Source organism: Lactuca sativa, chromosome 4 (assembly GCF_002870075.4).
Source record: "Lactuca sativa cultivar Salinas chromosome 4, Lsat_Salinas_v11, whole genome shotgun sequence".
In the NCBI taxonomy this organism is placed as follows: Eukaryota; Viridiplantae; Streptophyta; class Magnoliopsida; order Asterales; family Asteraceae; genus Lactuca; species Lactuca sativa.
Genome location: NC_056626.2, coordinates 291,570,626 through 291,591,513, shown reverse-complemented (window position 1 = coordinate 291,591,513; position 20,888 = coordinate 291,570,626). Strand labels below are relative to the sequence as shown.

At 35.0% G+C, this 20,888-nt stretch overlaps 1 protein-coding gene across 1 annotated transcript; it reads right to left on the bottom strand.

The window, feature by feature from the left end:
- Positions 1-10,668: 10,668 nt before the first annotated feature.
- Positions 10,669-11,541, bottom strand: LOC111882470 (RING-H2 finger protein ATL78-like). Its single transcript, XM_023878834.3, has one exon. It carries the CDS (start codon positions 11,517-11,519, stop codon positions 10,854-10,856), a length of 666 nt encoding a protein of 221 aa, XP_023734602.1. The 5' UTR covers positions 11,520-11,541; the 3' UTR covers positions 10,669-10,853.
- Positions 11,542-20,888: the final 9,347 nt, after the last annotated feature.

The following is a 20,888-nucleotide window of genomic DNA, read 5'->3' as shown; positions in this document are numbered from 1 at the left end:
AGTTCCTATTTCATACCGATCCAGGAGAGCATCTAGGCCGAGAAGTTGGCCGATATCTACATCTAAGAGGTAGTAGTTTGACACAGAGTGCTAGTTTCCATGATTTTAGATCGGATGTACGGTTCGCTTCCAGGTTCTGGAAGAAGTTTTCACGATGAGTTGGGTACCTGTCTGCACTTCGGTGGTATCTCGGATCCTTATCTTCCATTGGCTGAGTTTTCCTACAACAATAGCTACCACGCGAGTATCGATCGTCCTCCCTTCGAGATGTTGTACGGGAGGAAGTGTAGGACCCCAATATGTTGGGGTGAGTTTGGGCAAAAAGTCATGGGGAGTACCGAAGTGGTACTCAAGATGACGGAAAGGATCCAGCAAGTCCAAAGCAGGCTTCATATTGCTCAGAGTCAGTAGAAAAGTTATGCCGACAAGCGTCGTTCAGACCTAGAGTTCCAGGTCTGGGATATGGTCCTCCTAAAGGTGTCACCTTGGAAAGGTGTCATCAGATTCAAGAAGCGGGGCAAGTTAGGCCCCAGGTATATTGGTCCTTTCAGGGTTGCAGCCTGGGTGGGCAAGGTGGCGTATATACTGGATCTACCAGCCGAGCTAAGCCAGATCACAGTACCTTTCATGTCTCCCGGCTGCGGAAGTGTCTGGTAGACGACTCTGCAGTGGTGCCTTTAGAGGATATTCAGGTGGATGACAACCTGAACTGCATTCAGCGACCAATAGCTATCCACTACAGGAAGTCGAAGGATCTGAGGAACAAGAGGACTGATCTGGAGAAGGTGCAATGGTAGCACCGCAAGGGCTCAGAATGGACTTGGGGGCCGGAGGAAGAGATGAGAGAGCACTACCCCGAGCTTTTTGTAGATGCAGCAGCAGACTTTAAGGACGAAGTCTAAAATAAGCGAGGGAGATTTGTAACGCCCGGTTCCTAGTGTATTTTAAATAAGAATTTTTTCACATTTACTCCAGGACTCGACGAGTTGGAGGCCCCAACTCGTCAAGTGGAGGCTAAATTTGGACGCGGGTGGAAGAATCTACTCGTCGAGTCGGAAGCCCCGAATCGACGAGTAGACATATCTGGATGAAACCCTAAATTTGAGGGTTTGCACCCTATTTAAGCAACTTATAGGGCCTCCACTCCAGCCCCCATCACTCTCAGACTCTTTTCACGAAACCCTAATCGATTATTGAGTGTTCTTGAGTTTTATGTCCCATTTGTTTGTCTTTGAAGCTTGAGAAGGAAGAGGAGGCTTGGGAGATCAAGAGAAAGCAAGTAGATCCAGAGTATTTGGCACACTTCCAGCTCATTTGAGGTATAAAGATGATACCTTGACTATTCATTTCTTAGATCTCTATTTAGGGCTAGTTTCTACCTTTTCTAAGTCATAGTGAAACCATTTTCGGGATTTTGTGCATCTTTGGGGTTGTACATTCAGATCTTGAACCTTTAAGGGTCCCCATGGCATAAAGGTGCCAGCTTTATGGCCATGGGAGTCTCATGCACCTTGTAGACTTCATTTTGGGTCCTTATGAGTTAGTTAACCCATGCATGCACATAAAGTTTGTAACTTTACATGCTATATCGCTTCTAGGAGGTCAGATCTATGTTATGGATGCAATGAGCCCGACTAAAATCGACTTGGTAGACTTGGAGTTTGGGGGACTCGGCAAGTCACTCATAGTACTCGGTGAGTCAGGCTATGGTTCCCCAACCTTTTCTGTTTTTGATCGAACTGATTGGGTTTAGAAGAGGACTCAACAAGATGGATGTGAAAATGGACGTGAAGATCAAAGAACTTGGCGAGTTCAAGGTTGAACTCGGCGAGTTCAAGGCAATCTCCCAACTATGTGAAGAAGAACTCAACGAGTTGAATGAAGAACTTGGCGAGTCAAGGACTAAACACTTCAACATGTATGAAGCAGGACTCGACGAGTTCAAGGATGAGCTTGGCGAGTCATAAGCATAAGTTCTTGATTTTGTATAAAGGAGAACTCGATGAGTTCTTGAAAGACTCAACGAGTAAGATCGAAGTTCCAGGATGTTATTGGTTTTGGAACTCGACGAGTTGCTGGCTCAACTCGGCGAGTTGAGTCAACTAGATGTTGACTTTGACCAAAAAGTTGACTTTGACTAAAGTGTTGACCTTGACATTGACTTTGACCTGAGTTGACCCTTGAAAGGGTTAAGAGCATGAAATGGTAATTATGGGAGGTTATTATTTGTAGCAGTTTGAGAGGAGTTGATCCCAACACCGAGGACAGTTCAGACACTTCACGACATTGAGGTGAGTTACCTTCCAGTAGAAGTGGGCCTAAGCCACCAAGGCCGACCCACTAGTAAGAGTTATAGTAGAGATAATTGTCTTTGTGATAATTATCTGGTATGTTGTGCTCTATTATGATTATGAGCTAGCATGAAATGATGTTATGTGGTAGTAGATAGTAGGGGGAATAGTCCCCATGTTATAGTTGTAAGGACCGAAGGATAGGTCAGGCACCCCAGATATGCCTGACAATATGTTTATACTCTGTTATTATATGGTAGTGGTATGGGCGAAATAGTCCCCGTAACCGGTTGAGATAAACCGGAGGGTAGGTTAGCGCCCCAGAATTCCCAAACAGGGTAGGTCGGTGCCCCAGAATTACCAGAAAATGTAGGTTGGCACCCCAGAAATGCCAGACAGGGTAGGTCGGGCACCCCAAAATTGCCATTCAGTATGTTTGTTATATGGTATGTGGTATGATAGGGGAACTCACTAAGCTTCGTGCTTACAGTTTTTAGTTTTGTTTCAGGTACCTCTTCTTCGAAGGGGAAGGAGTCGGCACGGTAGCAACGCATCACTCACACACAGGATTTCCTCTTTATGGGATTCTTGGACTGTACTCTGACATGATTACTATTTTATGTTATGGTTTGAGACATGTGTCTATGTTTTATGAAATGATATGAATCTAAGATGTTTTTTAGTAAGCTATTTTATATGTTACTTAATAAAAAACAAAATTTTTGGCCTTGAAAATTATGATGTTACAAGTATGATGATGATACTAGTTGTCACCCCCTCTTGGATAATGAAACATGGTGTGATGTTTCTAGAGGGGTCAAGAAAGGAAGAATACATGGATTCAGATTTGTGTCTGATTCAGTGAGCTTTTTGGAAGGAACATCTAGTACAATAACATCCGAAGAGGTTTGTTTAATTTTCTACTTAATAAAAATTTTCTATCAAAAAGTTTCCTATCATGGCATTATACTTACAAAGTTTCTTATCATGGCATTATACTTACAAAGTTTCCTATCATGGCATTATACTTACAAAGTTTCCTATCATGGCATTATACATACAAAGTTTCGTATCATAGTAGTGTACGTTAGGTTGTTATGAACGTGTAAGAAACGAGATGCATGGAGAAATGGATGCTAAAGTTGCAAAAATGAAAGCTTACGATCGACAAATACGTGAAGAAATGGATGCCAAAGTTGCAAAAATAGATGTCACACAACAAAAAATTGATGCAAAAATATGAAGCAATGGGGAAGATGTATGCAATCATGCAAATATGATGGTAAATTGAAAATTAGAGGTAATATGAAGTTAACCTTTCATAATTGAAGTTTTTGAATATCTTGCTAACATTTGGTATTTGATATTTTTGATTCTTTTGAATGTTTTATATGAATGAGAATTGGGGATGCTTGTATGAACATGAAATGAGGAGAGCAGCTAAAATGTTATTTTGAATTTCTTTTTTATGAAAATTAATTTTTAATGTGTATTGTGAAGGTTAAACTTTTTTTTATTTGTACCTCTTTTGCATACTTTCGATTTCTTGCTGCTAAAATGTTCTCAATTGTTGGGAGTTTGATGCTACGTGGACAGTTTAGTTTTTGGATGTTTTGATTTTCTTGGTAAAACATTTACAAACCGTTTTTTGTTTTTGAATGATATTTGATGTTTTTGGTAACCTTTGATAGTTTTGGCTTTGTAATGTTAATGTTTTTGGATGTTTTGATAGTTTTGTCATTGTAATGTGTGGTTGTATCATTATTTGATGTTTTTTTTTGTATAATAATTTGATGATCGTAGTATTTTTGTTTTAGAATCATAATAGAGAAAAACATGATATTATATGTTTGCAACGGATTAACAATGGAAAAAAAATTATATATGAATTTTGTGACGGATTAGCAATCACTACTAGAAAAATAGCCTTTTACGATGCTCATTGCGCGTCGTAAAAGGATCAGACGACGCGCAAATGCGCGTCAAGGAAGGCTCTGTCATAAAGAGAGACAACGCGCTTATGTACGTCGTCTATAGACGACGCGCATTTATGACGCTCATTTACGACGCGCATTTACGACACGCAATGCGTATCAAGGAAGGCCTTGTCATAAAGGAAGACGACACGCATTCGCTTGTCGTAACCTTACGACGTGCGTGTTAACGACACGCAATGCGTATCAGGAAAGCCCCTGTCAAGAAAGGTCATGTCATAAATAAAGATGACACACATATTTGCGTATCGTAAATTTAAATGTTTAAAAAAAATAAATTTATATATTTATTAATTTTTAAATTAAATTTGAATTTAATTTCTCATAATAGAAATAAAATACCATATACAAAAAATACAATCCATTGCATAATATAAAATAAAATTTCATACTCAAAAAATAAGATAAATTGCACAAATTATAATTTCATACAAAGAATCATTCAAATGTTAAAAAAAAATAATACATTGCTAACACGGGTTATACATTCCTATAAAACTAACAAATAATCACACAACTCTATTTCTTATTGGAAAGGAATGCCAAACATGATTACAAGTCTCCCTTAATCTTGATTACTCACCTGCTTAAGTAGAATGTTGTTATTGAGAAGGTTACCTAGCAACAGAGAAAAACACAACACCTCTTCCACAATCACAACATCAGTTACAGAAAAAGGGTTGTCAATTACTTTTATTAAGAATTTCATTCAATCACAAAAATATTAAATCAAATGGTGAAAAAAAATAACTTACTTTTCATAAGTTGATCTCCCTTAGAGCAAACACTGCTAAAGCATTGAACAAGACCCTAGGGCCTTCTTCTAATGTAAACACTGCAAAATTGAGGCGATAAAATAAAATTTGAATATTGTTTGGGTAGTTTATATATGATTTGATAATTAGATTTAAAATACAATAAAATAAATTATCTTTTTTGTTACCTTCTGGGGCTTGTCAATTCCTGGGATTATAGGTTCTCTTGCTAGTATTAGAAAATGAGTTATGTTATCTAAATCATCCTGAACATTCAATATAACAATTGTAAGACAAAACGGACTACTAGAAAAATAGACTTTTGTTGATGAGAATGCTTTTGGCAAAAAGACTTCACTCTACCAAGAGCTTCTTCAAGAGAAGATGGGTATGCAGCAAAAGTTACACGAATCTAGTTTTTCAAACCTACAGTAAGTCTTGCAAAACCCAAAAAGAAAAGTCAAAGTGGTATATTACTATATTATATGGTAGTTTGTATTTAGATAAGAACATGTGTATCTACATGAGAATGAATGAATTGCCATAAAAAATCAACAGCCAAACCTGAACATAATTTTAGATGCACTGAGAAAAGTCAAAGGGGTATTTGAAATATAGAAAAAGAAAGGGACATCAAGATTCACCTGTAAAACATTTGGCAAGTTTAGCCTTTGACCAAGCTGGGTAGCAATTGTTGACTTTCCAACACATGTCGTGCCACATGGGAAATACCTTGTCATCATCTTGTAACGATTTAGCTTCTAGATCAGATTGAGAGCTACAAAAAAACTAATATATGAGATTTAAAGAGACATATGTTAAGTAGGGTTTTGAAGTTTGAACAACAGATATGTTGTTACGTTAACGAAGCCAGGTGGACCATAACACCACATTTTTTCTGAATTTAATAAATGAGAGATATTTCAAAATTTTGTAAATACACAAATCATGATACTTGATATTGGAATACACACTTTGAGACATGAATACGAGTAGATTAACCTGTATATATAGATGGAAGGTGCCAGAACTTCGGGGCCATTGGCTCAATTCATCATTATCCAACCTCGATTTGAGATTCTAGCTTAGACACCTAACCAATAATAAGCATTGTCATATATAATGTCTAAATGTGTAACCAACGACTAAGACATGCTTGCGAGGGAAGAGTAAGAAGCAAGGAATACAAATGGAAACATAAATGGCCTTCTTACCCTTCGAAAAAGATTTGTTTAATAATATATTAACTCTTAACATATTAAATAATAAAAAATAATAAAACAAAATAAAATGAAATAGAGCTCACCTTTTTGTTCAACAACTTCAATAAATTGATGAGCTTCTTCAAAGATCTGACTGATGTCTGCTTCTTCTTCATCACCTATATGTTCATGTTCATCATCACGATCCATTTTTTATTAAATAAAAAAGGAAAGATTAATTAATCACTTACAGAAAAATTTTGATAATCAAACAAATCTGCCCGTTGAGATTCAGCCTGCCCGATTTCGTTAGAACACAAACAAAATATATGTGTGTAATCCATAAATGTTGCAGTGTTTAAATAGATCTTGTAGCTAGTGCCCCTCCAAAGAATAGGTTATTTGTGATCGGTGAAGGTTTTTCTGTGTTTCCAGCATCAGATATTAATGATATCCTCTCAAGAATATGCTCAAGCCTGAGTTGTAAGTTGCACAAACAAACTTAATAATAATAATTCAGATGCTTCTTGTTAATATGGAAATGCTGATATTTTTACCTTCAATTCATAAGCATCAACAACAAAATTACTCTCAATGCCCTCAAAAAAGCCTGATGTGAATTTATTCTCTTGGCACCACCACGATAACCACCACCACCACCACATCCACGGTAACCTCCACGACCTCTTCCTCGTCCCCGCCCTCTTCCACCAAAACCACGTCCGTCATCACATCCACCACCATATCCTTGCCCATCTTCCCTCCCACCGTCTCCATTGTACTCAATCCCTCGATTGTTATAATTTCCTGCAAAAAAGTACAATTCTATAAAATATGTGAGAACAGGAAATGTGTAAATTTTTAAGAAAAATAAAATAAAATTTATAGATATGATTATTTACCTCTACCTCTACCCCTTCCACGAGCACGGCCTCTTCCACACATGTTAGGTGAGCCATCTAACGCATTATGATAAATAATTAAATATGCAAAAGTTTATAAATTTTCTAGTAGTAAAATTTACATAACAAAAAGAAATATGTTATGAAAAAATAAAAAGTTTACCTCCTTCATGATCGTATTCTACTAATGGTTTCACTAGATCATCTGGAATAGGTTGTTGATACCTGCAGTTAGGGCAAAAACAGAATTTCAAAAAACCACCTTGTTGACCAAAATTTCATGTAAGGCCTTGTTTCTTTTTTCCATGTAGTCTTTGTCTCGATAAATGTTTGTTGGAGTGTAAGGATAAAATAGTCATTTAACCTCGTTTATTCACTTATAAAAAAAACCAACTTTTATGTTATCCGGACAAACATTATTTACCCATTCAACCACTCTATCCATATAGGAAAAAAAATCCTATTAACTGATTATGGCATTATTTTTCATCACTATTAAAGAAATAAAATATTGGATGGTGAAATTATGAGAAGAAAGTTTAGGGAAGTTTACTCGATGGATGATGTGTCAAGCTCTTTTCTTGACAAGGTAATCGTAATCACTGACATGTGGCGGGTAGTTTCAAGACTAAATTCAAGAAAAAAAAGTTATTTCCACGTCATTATAACATCAAGAAAAAATAAAAAAATGTTCTTACGGGAGAAGGCGTGCTTCTAGTGGTTCCCACATATCTGTTATATCAGCAGAACCAATAGATGTAATTTGATGAAGACCGGCAATCCTTCTCTGAAACAACAAGTTTTTTTAATCAGAAAAAAAATAATGACGATATATATGTATGGAAAGAATCAAAATTGTTATATGAATCACTAACTAATTCTACCTTAATTAATTCAACTATCATAACAGTTTTGTCAATATCACCATGAAACCAGCTCTCCAGAAACAAGTAAAACTTGACTACTTCATATGCAGGGTCAAAATCATCCAACTTGAAAAGGTTAGGTAAGGGTAAGTCTCTGGGTGATGTGTTTGATCCAAGCTTAAAATGACCAATTGCTTGACAAATTGTACCCTTACTTAACAAATTGTGCCGAAACTAACTTTTTACGAATTTGCCCTTACCTGGCACATTGTGCAGAAACTAAATTCTTAATCAGTAGATGAAACAACTTCCAACTTAGAAGACATAAATACCCTTGTTTTCAAATAACCTGAAATAAAATCCTCTGATAACCCCGATCCAGCATTCCCAATCTGCTCACCTAATGCAAGAAGCTCCTGCATATACACAAAAGGTCATTTTCGTAATTTGACTAAAAAAGAAACCAATCTTTGTATACCTCATAACACATATGATCGATATCCATACACATATCTCTATGATGATCAACTCTTTGTCCATAATTAGAAATATCAAGCATTGCAACACCATGTTATTAGAAACAAATAAATTAATAAAAGGAATTTCATTTTCTTGCATGATTTGATTATGAAGAGAGAAATATTTAATAATAATATTAATACATCTTCAGGAAGAACTCTTAAATGTGGAAATCCACGTGGTCTTTCCAAGCTCAGTTAACAGAGGGGTTTATGTAGAAGCTAGGGTTTATAAAAATCCACAGTTCAATTGAAGGAAAAAAGTTAGAGCATCAATAGAGATGAAGATCGAAACCTGCTTGAGATCTGGTCGAGATAAATTGGACATGACAAAGAAATTCAACGCACTGTTCTTCAATGTCAAATAAATTGAGAAGACGGTCTGATTCACCTGTCGTTTAATGAAATGATTCAAACAGAAGCCCTAATTTTAAAAGTCGATAGCTATACTAAAAAAAGAGAGTCAACATGAGAAGTATCAAGAGGTTCACATTACCTTGGAGACGATTTGAGAAGTATTAATCAAAAGTTTCCAGATCTCTCTGCTACAATGGTTCAATCCCGCATTTTGATTCTGCCACAACCACCATAATGGTTTTGACTCTCGATTCAGTATAGGGAATAAACTGTACAAGTGCTATCAAATAACCCTTGGAGTGAAATTAAAGAAACCGTGAAGATTTTAGTGGATAGATGAACAACGATTTTAGTGAAGAGATGAAGAGTTGGGGAGGGGACAAAATCGATTTCTAACTAAAAAGAAAAATCTAATTGAATAGATAAACCTATTACGGTAGCGGCCAGGAAGGTGACAGGACACAATCACAAGCGTGGTGGAAGAGTCACATTCGTAGTCATCAATGCGATGGAGGAGACGCACACCCAATTGAGAGTGAAACGATTCTGTTATAAGTATTAGCTTATCGTTGGTCGATTTGTAATGAGGAAGGCCTGACGTCGCCGGAGGAGAAGTGACCGAAGGCGAAGCAAGGTGAATCGTCCATTGTTTCAGAGCTAAGAGAGATGTGAGAGTGTTTTCGTTCTTGAAAAAAGCCCAAGCTAAAATGGGCACAACGATTTTGTGGAATTTAGTATTTGGTGATGTTTTGGGATTTTGTTGTGCGAGAAAAAAGGAGTGGTTATGATATTAGGGTTTTTTGGGTATTGATCAGTGAGGAGAGGGAAGAATGATGGAAATAATACAGAGGATGAACGAGATGTTTGATGATACTGATAAGAAGGAGATCGAGTAGAGCCCCGATGAACGTGATGTTTGATGATACTAAAGATGAAGATGAGGGACCTAGGGCTTTTTCTTGCTAAGTAGAAGAGGCGGGAGGATTAATTTTTGGGATTCAATAGGCGGGGGTAATTTTCGTCGATTTCATTTCCCGCCTAAAACGCGTGTTTCACTTAAAAATTATAAAGCGACACATTTACATGACGCACATTTTATGAAAGGCGCCCTCCGCATTTCTTTTTTTTCTTCTCTGACACTAATTTTACGGCGTGCACAAATGAATGCCCTCTATCCTTCAAATTTTGCAAAACTGACATTATCTTTTAAGGCACTTACAAATGCGCGTCGTCTATCAGCGAATGTCAATGTTTACGCGTCATTAAAGGGCTGTTTTCTTGTAGTGAATGGAAAAAAAATCATGTATAAAGTTTGCAAGGGATCAGCGACCGAAAACGAAAAAACATGACCGAATATTTGCAACGGGTTCGACAACAGAATACAAAAACAAACGGAGATTTGCGACATAACATCTACGGAATGTTGTTAACAAATTTTGTCGCCATGTCTTGACTAATTGTATTGAGTGACCATTGGCGATGGATGTTCTGTCGCTAAATTTGTCGCAAGGAAAAACAAATCCATCGTAACACCCGCACTGTGTCATTTGCCATGTTTTAATTACCTATGGAGTGTATCTGTCGCTATCCATCACAAACAACATTTAGCGATGGAATAGCGACGGATTCGTCCCTCTCTAAAACCCATGTTTCTAGTAGTGATATTATATTATTTATTAACCTTTAGTAAAACAAGTTTTTTATTTTAATACAAATTTTAACGTACTTATATGTACAAAAAAATATAATACAGTAAAATGATAACCAATTGTATTTTGTTGATATATAGTTTAGCAAAAAAGACTTTTAAAACAATTGCAAAGTTGCAACATTACATATAATTTGTTCCAGGGAAAGAACTTTTGCTGTCAATGATACTTTAAATTACTCAATGGACAATTTCTACCTATCTACCTATGAGTATTCCAGTAATTACATTTGATTTGTTCATTTTGTGAAGATCTATAGTTACGTCTCATAATTTCGTACAAGACCTTCATGTGGTACAGGCAATATGGTTAGAATAGTAGTATTTCTTGGGCCTTGCTCTAGGGGTTGCGAAGAGGCAATGCCACTATAATTCCCACCTGTGACGATCTTTTGACAGGTTTCAAGTAAGGAGTTCCTGCAAGTTGGACAAGATGAATGTGAACTCAGCCATTTATCGATGCAACCCACATGAAATCCATGGTTACACTTGGGCAGTATTTTTACTAGCTCTCCTGTTGAAAAATCACCCAAGCATATCACACATTCCTTGTCCAATCCTGGTAGCTTCAGTCCTTCCCAATAGCTCACTGTTGGGAAGGTCTTCAATGCTTTCTTCTTGATTCCAGTGTTGGCTTTAACTAAAGTACTTTCCTGGCTATCGCTGCTTTCTGAACTACCCGTACATCTTAATACACACCTGATGATGGAGTTCAATGCTAGTGAGCAAATCAGAGCGCATATCAGCACCGACAGCACCATCACCACATTCGCATCAAAGTTGCTATGTTCTGTATGTGGGCTTGACGGTGATGGAGCTCTCACAGCAGTCGTTGGTTGTTGGTATGAATAAGTGTCAAGTAGAAGTTTTCTTGAAATAAAATGCTTCATTTCATTCTCAAAGAGCTCAGTAGATAGTCTTGACATGTTAAGTTGTTTGTGAGTAATGATCAAGGTTTATTTAGATGAGAATTCAACATTTAGGTATATATAGAGGGGTGATTAGAGTAGGGTCCCGCTTAGTGTATTTTAATAATACAAAAAAGAGAGTATATAGTATAGGATTTGAGCCACCATCTGGGATTTTATCTCGACGCTTTTGTAATAAATATAATCTCCAAGAAAAAGAGGATATTAGTATAGTATTTGAGCCACCATGTGGGATTTATCTATTGTCTTTGTAATTTATATGATCTCCACCATTTAGATCTTCCACTAAGGTATGTGTAAATGTGTAATATATTATTTAGTAAATGGTTTCTCTATTTATATTGGTCCCGCGCACTTTCTGCAAGCCAAATAATGCTATGTGTGATGCCGTTGAAAATAAAATATAAAATTAATATCCATCGTCTTCTTTTTTACCATTGAAGTATGGTTCATGCTTCGGTAACTTATTTGATAAGCACCGTTTTTTCTCCTGTTTCATGAAACGTTTTTAATTTAATAGTTGAATGAATACATATGTTTAATTAAGGAGAACCTCAAATTATGTGAGAACCTATAAACCTCTCATAGACGTAGATTACAATTCATATGTGGCTGTAATTTAACTGATTAGCTGTGTGAAATAGAGGGGTTTACGGTGTGGTGCAGACAGTTAATACGGTTTAGGTTGCAGTTTTTGATGTTCAGAGAGTTGTTTAAATTTACAAACTTTTATATGTACGTAATATATCATAATCCTTTTTAAGGTATTTTTAAATTTAATGAAGTTACAATACATACATTATAATCTTGTTTGCAAACCTGCGATCGGCCAAACTTTTGTCAATGATTTCAACGGTATCGACTTCAGTTTTTATGAGATAATTTCCCTCAATGTCACTTAGTAATCGGTTGCATGTGTTATTATTTATAGTTCATATAGTTTACACTCCTCATAATTACAGTGTAGCTCGTGCCACCTTAACTTTCACGTCATTAAAAATGTATTTAGTAAAATTTTGTATTATCTCCTGTTTTCCTTGCCGTCCGGTGACTTGCTAGGCGGGAGGTGGCGGAACTTTTAACATATTTGTCGGTTCCAAAAAAATGTAATTAATTTTAATTTTATTTTTTATCTAAAGAGCAATTTGTTAATGTCTTTTAGATCTTATTTATTGTTATCGTGTCTTTCAATATCCAACTTTTACTTTTTATTTCATTCGAACTTGATAGAAAGAAATCTTGTCTAGTTTCCGAATGATGCGGCCCTCATAATATGGAGTGGGCTTGGAAAAAATTGTCCAGTAGACCTCTTGAGATCTCGGAGTTGGAATCTCTAAAGGAAATAGTCGAGTCTTACTCGTTTTCTGATGGGAGTGATTTTTGGAAATCCAAGCATTCGGCTGACGGATCCTTCTATGTGCATAATTTTAGATCTCTAATTGACTCTAAGGTGACTAATCCGATGTGCAACCCGACGAAATGGATTCGGTTGGTGCCACTTAAGGTCACATTTTCGTTTGGCTTGCTTGCATTGACCGTATTCCCTCTGCTGGTGCGCTTTCTCGAAGGGGTATTAGGCTCCCATCCACCTCCTGTCAATTTTGCGTTTCAGACATTGATGAGGCTGACCATTTTCTCGTCGGGTGTCCCTTCGCCAAATTCGTTTTGGGTTGGATCTTCAACTAGTGCAACCTGCCCTTTCAGCAATTCGATTCAGTTGGAGGGCTCATCTTATATGCGGCATCTTGGAGGAATTGCCCTAAAAACATAAGATCTTGCTTGCTATTTTTTATAGGTACCTTTGGTGTATTTGCTGGACTAGAAATAATATAGTCCTTAATAAGACATGCATTTTTTATAAGTACCTTTCGTGCATTTCCCATTATAAGCTGGAGGATATAATTATCTCAAGGGTGTTTAGTTGGATTAAAAATAGAGGGAGCTTTGAGAATTGTAATTGCGTAAATTGGTGATGTTACCCTTTAAATATTTTGTAATATGTTTGTTTTTTTGCCATGCCTTGTCACTTGATGTAGGCAAAGGTTTTAATAATATTTTCGCCGGTTCCAAAAAAAACATAGTTTATAAAATGTACACCTTAGAAATATGTATTATTTTTACTAAGATAAATTAAATTACCTCCTACATTTTATATTTACAATTATTCCTACCCACTAAAATTATGAAAAACCATCATTCAATTTAATTGTATTTGATATATTCTTAATATAGCCTTAATGAGTTAGTTAAAAAAATATGGAATGATAACACTTGTCATAATTTTATTGGGTAGGAACATTTGTAGGCATAAAAGGTAGGAGGTAATTTAATTTCTCTTTTAATAATAATATAATATTAAAAGATATCTTTAATATATAATATTAACTTTCCATGCCATGGGGATATCCATCGTACTTGTAATGTTCGAGACGATATCGTGCTTGGATGGGATATGGCTAGTATTAGACATATCCCTAGGGGAGGTATTAACCAGTCTCAATGGGACACGTTCTTGATATTGATTCAGGCTATGCAGCTTACTTCAATACCATATAGGCTGGGGTGGACTTTAGATACTACGGACATTTTTTCAGTTTCTTCAGCTCATATTTTTCTAGATATTAAGTTGATTACCTCGCACCGTATGGTTACTAGATGGAGTAATTGGGTTCCTATTAAACTCAATATTCTCATTTGGAGGATGCAGCTTCGAAGTATCCCTACGAGGGAGATACTTTCTTCGAGAGGTATTATGGTGGCGTAGATTATGTGCCCGATTTGTTCTTGTGCAATGGAGACCATTGAGCATCTTTTTGCAGGATGTCCGTAGTTGATTGATATTTGGAGCCGTATTGATATCTGGTGCGTCAGTGTGCAGTCTATACTCTCTTGGTCTAATGTTGTCAAGTTGATGAGGGGTCAACGAAAGGTTTTTCATGCGTATTGACTACAATTTGGAGTATTGAAATTTCATAAATTTTGTCATCTTTCGAACGACTATCCCAAAAAGGTCTTTTTTTTATTTGATGATGTAGTAGATAAAGCTTTCTTTTGGATTTCTGATAGATGTAGCAAATCTAAAATAGCTTTGACCGTTTGGCTTCATAACCCAGCTTTAGCTTCTATTTTGATGTAATTCTTTCTTGTAGCATCTTGTTAGATCAATAAAATCCATGCATTGCGGTTTGAATCAAAAGTTTGTCACTATACACCATAAAATCGCAATGCATTATATGGTTAATTAAATTTCAAACCGTACCAAAATGTTATAAATCGCATTATACATTTTGAGTAGTTTATGCAATTTAATGAACACCCTATCGCAAAGGGTACATCTTTAATATTATAAAGAACAAATTACTAAAATCGTCCCTTTGTATTCTTTTTTACATTTTTTTAATTATTTTCTTTACTATTCATTAATTAAAGAAAATCAATTTATAGAGATGTGGGACCCACTCGTTCTCTCACTTGCACCACAAACACCACATGCTATCGATAACCACCACATTGCACTGAATACCACCACCGACCACTGATAACCACCACCGGCCATCGACAACCACTACCCATCGATCCTAAAATCACCACCATACACTGATTCTAGCTCCACTACAACTACATAACAGATTTCATCAGGTCACAACCCAATATCAAATCCCATAAATCAAACTTAAAAACAGAAATCAAAACCATAATGAGATCAAATCGATCAAATCAAAACCTAAGTTAAAATGAAAAACAGATATGGAAATCAAAACCTAAAACGCAAAACCTAACATGAAATCGATGATGAAAGAAAAAACTAATGAAACCCCATAAATGAAATACAATTTCCAAAAGAGTGGGGTTAAAGGGGAACTCAGTGAAGGAGAGATGGTGGTGGTCGGGGGATTTTGACAATATTACCTTCCAAAATTGCCTCAAACGAAACCATACCACGAACCACCCCAAAATGGAGATTAACTAAAAAAACATCGGCGACAACCTTTGAAGTCGCCATTGATTGCTGATCATCCATCACCACTTCTCTACTCGGCCAAAAAAACTCTCAAAGTTTCCATTAATTACCGTTCTACACACTATAACCATCGTCTTTATGGGGATTCACCTTGAACTAACGAGATTAGGTTGAAAAAACAAAACACGATATTCATTGTTAGGGAGGAGGGAATCGTAAAGGGTTGGAGTGAGTGGCTTTGACCAAGCAGGAGGAGAGGGATGAGCGGGAGGAGGGCAAGAGAGAAAGACAGGGTATTGAAGGTTCCTCAAACCGCTGGAAGAGAAGGAATATGGGGAAGATGGGTTGGGAGGGATGTGGTTTAGGCGGGTTCGAGTCCCTCCACAAAGGGTTTGGCGGGTAGCGGGAAGGACGGGGACGATTCCGTCGACCCTTAGTGGGGGATTTTGTATAGGGGTTTGATTCCATTAAGGAATTTAGTGGGTGATTCGATATTTGGATCTGTTTTTTTATAACTTGTATCTGATTTTGTGAATTGAATTCTTTTTCTGTAATTGAGCTTGCCGGAGGAAGAGGTGACGATGCCTTGTTTACTGGTCAAAGAAAATGGAGAAAGGGGAAGAAAAGGGGATCATGTCTAAAAGCGAATAGTTTGACTAGACGGGGGTATGTAGGATCAAGTGTTTCAATTATAATTAAAAGAAATTCTGGAATAATTTAAAAAGTTATAAGGGTATAATAGTCCTTTTATGTATGTCAATGACGAAAAAAGCAACAAAAACAAACTATAGGGACGGTCAGAGTGCAAAGAAAAACTTTAGGGACCAAATGCGTAATTTTTAACAAACCACAGGGACGATTACCATAATTTTTTCTATTATAAATTAAAATAAATGACCCTATCATTAACGAGATACGATTAGCTGACTAATTCGTAATCATGTAACAAGACAATTGATAGTACATTATAAAGTAACATGAAACACCTTCTAATTTTTTTCAAGCATCTTATGAATTTTTATGCAATTATGTAAATAAAATTTGCATTGCGGATGCCTTTCTCATTTTTCGTGTGAATGTGTTTCTCATTTTGATCATCAAATTTTTTTTCCTTAATTTCATATGTTTTTCTTGTTGCTTTTCAATGTTCCCTTAACAAGCATAAATTTATCAAAAGAATATCAATAAATCATAACATACCGATCGAGAAACGAATATCAAGGGTAGAATCCTTGCGGTAACCGACAAAACTTAGTTTGCTAACAGATCAACTAAGAAACCCCTTGCACGAGATAATACGAAGTATTGTGAATATCATGAAATGTAAGGACAAGGCACAAAAAATCATGGAGTATTCAAAAAAAGACTTAGAACAACAGCTATAACAGAGGAAAAGTGTTTAACATTATCAAAATCATCAAGTCTAGAGACAAGAAACCATAGCCACCACAACCACCAGATTGAGTTCCTTGAGAACAATTGCATAGGCATATTTACGGTCCGAAAAACCATGTAATGATCGACCTAACATCACAGTTACCTAGAGTTCCGAAGTATGACGAGCGTGGTAAAGATCAACTCGAATTCTCAGATATGGTCTCCACACCCGCAAAACACTTTGGAATAGAGCCCATAGTAATAAGTAGACAAAGTGCCAACATGACAACCAACATGGTCTACCTTGATGGTGGGTGTGCAACATACGTTATACATATATATATATATATATATATATATATATATATATATATATATATATATATATATATATATATATATATATATATATATATATATATATATATATATATATATATATCAAGGTTGTAAAAAACGTCCGACGTTAGCTAGTCGGTGGATTAGGGTTAAGAGATTAATTGGTTAGGCGGAGATTAATCAGGGGATTAATCGGGCACTGTTAATTGCTAACTCGTTAAATTTTCAAAAATTAAATATGACTAATATCATAACAATCTTCGTAAATGTCACCAATATCTTAATAAAATAGATTAATATGATTAATACACCATTAATCATTCCTCAAATGGTTTCTATGATAGAACTTCGCAAAGTGTTAAAATTTACTGTTTTCTAATATTTCATTCACTTTGTAGGCAGGGATTAATCGCTAGCTGCCCTCTAATCGATCGGGTAGCGCCTAGGGATTAATCAGAGATTAATCGGGACCTAATTGAGATTTTTTACAACAATGATATATATATATATATATATATATATATATATATATATATATATATATATATATATATATATATATATATATATATTGCTTCTGAAAAGTATTAGGATTGTGGAAAGATTGATTACGATATCCTAGAGGCCCGTTTAAGGGGTATCAAGTCATTGAATACGGCTAATTGGAGAAAATCTTACGACCATTCACATTGACATATCTCATCCGGAAAGTAACTAAACATGTTACAGTTGACTTCACTATAGTCCGAGTGTCATCTAAGTAAAATATTTCTGTAGGAAAAGTAGGAATACATCAACTTGAAGCAAAATCACACACCATCCATGGCTTATGAAAGTTCTACATCAAGCCCTTTGTGAAAACAATTGTTACTTCCCCCTTGGACCCTAAAATCTTACCACCTGATTATGTTGCTTGCTGAGATTGTTTATAGCAAGAAACTACCTCTAGAAATTATACCAAAAGAACAAGAAGTAATTAACATCAGCAACTTCAAAGCAAAAGATTATGTTGGAAGCATCAATTTCGAATTTAAATTAACATCTAAATAGGAAACATGTAATCGCACACATATCAAGTGCAAATAACAACTCCATCATCATAGATCCTATATGTATCCCTATGAGCCATAAAGGAAAGACAAGACATGCTATGTAAAAACAGAGACTCTTCAAATTTGGCAATCAATCAGCCACCAACTCTTCATGCCACCTAGAACATCATAGAACTTCAAACTCCTAAGTTCTTCACTTGATCATCAGTCTTCATCAAATTACAATTTTCTATTCTATTTCACACAATTCCTAAGAGAACTTTTACATTTAAAACCTTCCACCACTCGGGTGAATCACATGCTTAAAGCTACAACCCGATAGAAAACAAATCTTGTGTACATTGCTTTCTAGAACAACAATTTACTTTCATTTATTATAACTAGGAAGAATAGTAAAGAAAAAGAAAAAAAATATTATTTCTAATTGTAATTAAGTATTTTGTAAGTAGTGATCAACTTTATGCAAGGTTTCATTAGATAAGAATCAAGAAAATGGGTTATCATTGATTATTTATAAAAACAAATACCAAAATATGATTATTTAAAGAAGATGATAATTTGAGTCTTTATCTACTGAATAAAATAGTATTAGCTAATAGGAGGCTTATGAAACGGTTCATCTCATTCCTCAGTTATGATTGTAATAGAATGGAATGAACCATTCTATTCCTTCGGATATTTGATTGCAAATTGAATAATGTTTTTGTTTTTCGTGTTTTTTTGCTATAATAGTAGGCTTATGAAAGTGCTATGGTATCTATGTATTATGATGAAACTAGTTGCCACTCCCTCTTGAATATTGAAACACGGTGTGATGATTCTAGAGGAGTCCAGAAAGGAACACTACATGGATTCGGATATGCGTTTGATCCAGCAAGCTTTTTGGATGGAACATCTAGTACGATAACATCACAAGACGTTTGTGTTAATTTTCTACTTTATAAATATTTCCTATCACAAAGTTTCCTATCATGGCATTATACTTATAAAGTTTCATATCATGGTATTGTACTTACTAAGTTTCCTATTATGGCATTGTACTTACAAAGTTGCCTATCATGGCATTGTACTTACAAAGTTTCCTCTCATGACATTGTACTTACAAAGTTTCCTATCATGGTATTGTACTTTAGGGTGTCTATAAACATGTACGAAATGAGATACATTGGGAAATGGATGCTAAAGCTGCAAAAATGGAAGCTAACCATCAACAAATGCGTGAGGAAATGGATGTCAAAGTTGCAACAATAGATGCCACACAATAACAAATTGATGCAAAATATGATGGGAAATTGAAAATTAGAGTTAATATGATGTTGACCTTTGGTATTATTTTTTGAATATCTTGGTAACATTTGGTATTTGATGTTTTTGATTATTATGAATAATGTTCTATATAAATGAGAACTAGAGATGCTTGGATGAACATGAAATGAAGAGAGCAGCTAAAATTTTATTTAAAGTTCTGTTTTGTGAAAATTAATTTTTGATGCATATTGGAAGGTTAAACTTTTTCTATTTGTACATCATTTGCATACTTTCGATTTCTTTCTACTAAAATGTTTTCAACTGTTAGGAGTTTGATGTTATGTGGACAGTTTGTTTTTGGATGTTTTTTAATCTCTCGACAAAACATTTACAAACTGTTTTTTGTTTTTGAATGATATTTGATGTTTTTGGTAAACATTGATAGTTTTGGCATTGTAACGTTAATGTTTTTGGATGTTTTCATAGTTTTTGGCATTCTAATGTTTGGTTGTATCATTATTTGATATATATATATATATATATATATATATATATATATATATATATATATATATATATATATATATATATATATATATATATATATTTACAAATATATATATATATATATATATATATATATATATATATATATATATACAAATATATATATATATATATATATATATATATATATATATATATATATTTGTAGAATAATTTGATGATCGTAGTATTTTTGTTTTAGAATCATAATAGAAAAAAACATGATATTATATGTTTGCGATGGATCAACGATGGAAAAAAAATTATATATGAATTTTGTGACGGATTAGCAATGGAAAAAATAATGTATAAAGTTTTGAAGGGTTCAGCTCGGGAAAACGAAAAAACATGATTGAATATTTGCAACGGCTTCAGCGATAGAATAAAAAAACAAACGGAGATTTGCGACAGAACATCAACGGAATGTTGTTAACAAATTTTGTCGCCAATCTCCTGACTAATTGCATTGAGTGACCATTTGATGGAAAAACGGATCCATCGCTAAAACCCTTGCTGTGTTATTAGTCACGTTTTAATTACCTATGGAGTGTATTTGTCGCTGATCCATCGCAAACAAGTAGCGGCGGATTAATGACAGATTCGTCCCTCTCTAAAACCCATGTTTCTAGCAGTGATATTATATTATTATTAATTATTTAGTAAAACAAGTCTTTTATTTTAATACAAATGTTAACATACTTTATGTAAAGAAAAATACATTACAGTAAAATGATAACGAATTGTATTTTTTTTTATATATAGTTTAATTAGCAAAAAAGAGTTTTAAATTAAACAATTGCAAAGTTGCAACATTACATATAATTTGTTCTTGGGAAAGAACTA

What these genes read in the sequence shown, in the direction of transcription:
- LOC111882470 (XM_023878834.3), bottom strand. Translation starts at nt 11,519, where the DNA reads ATGTCAAGACTATCTACTGAGCTCTTTGAGAATGAAATGAAGCATTTT.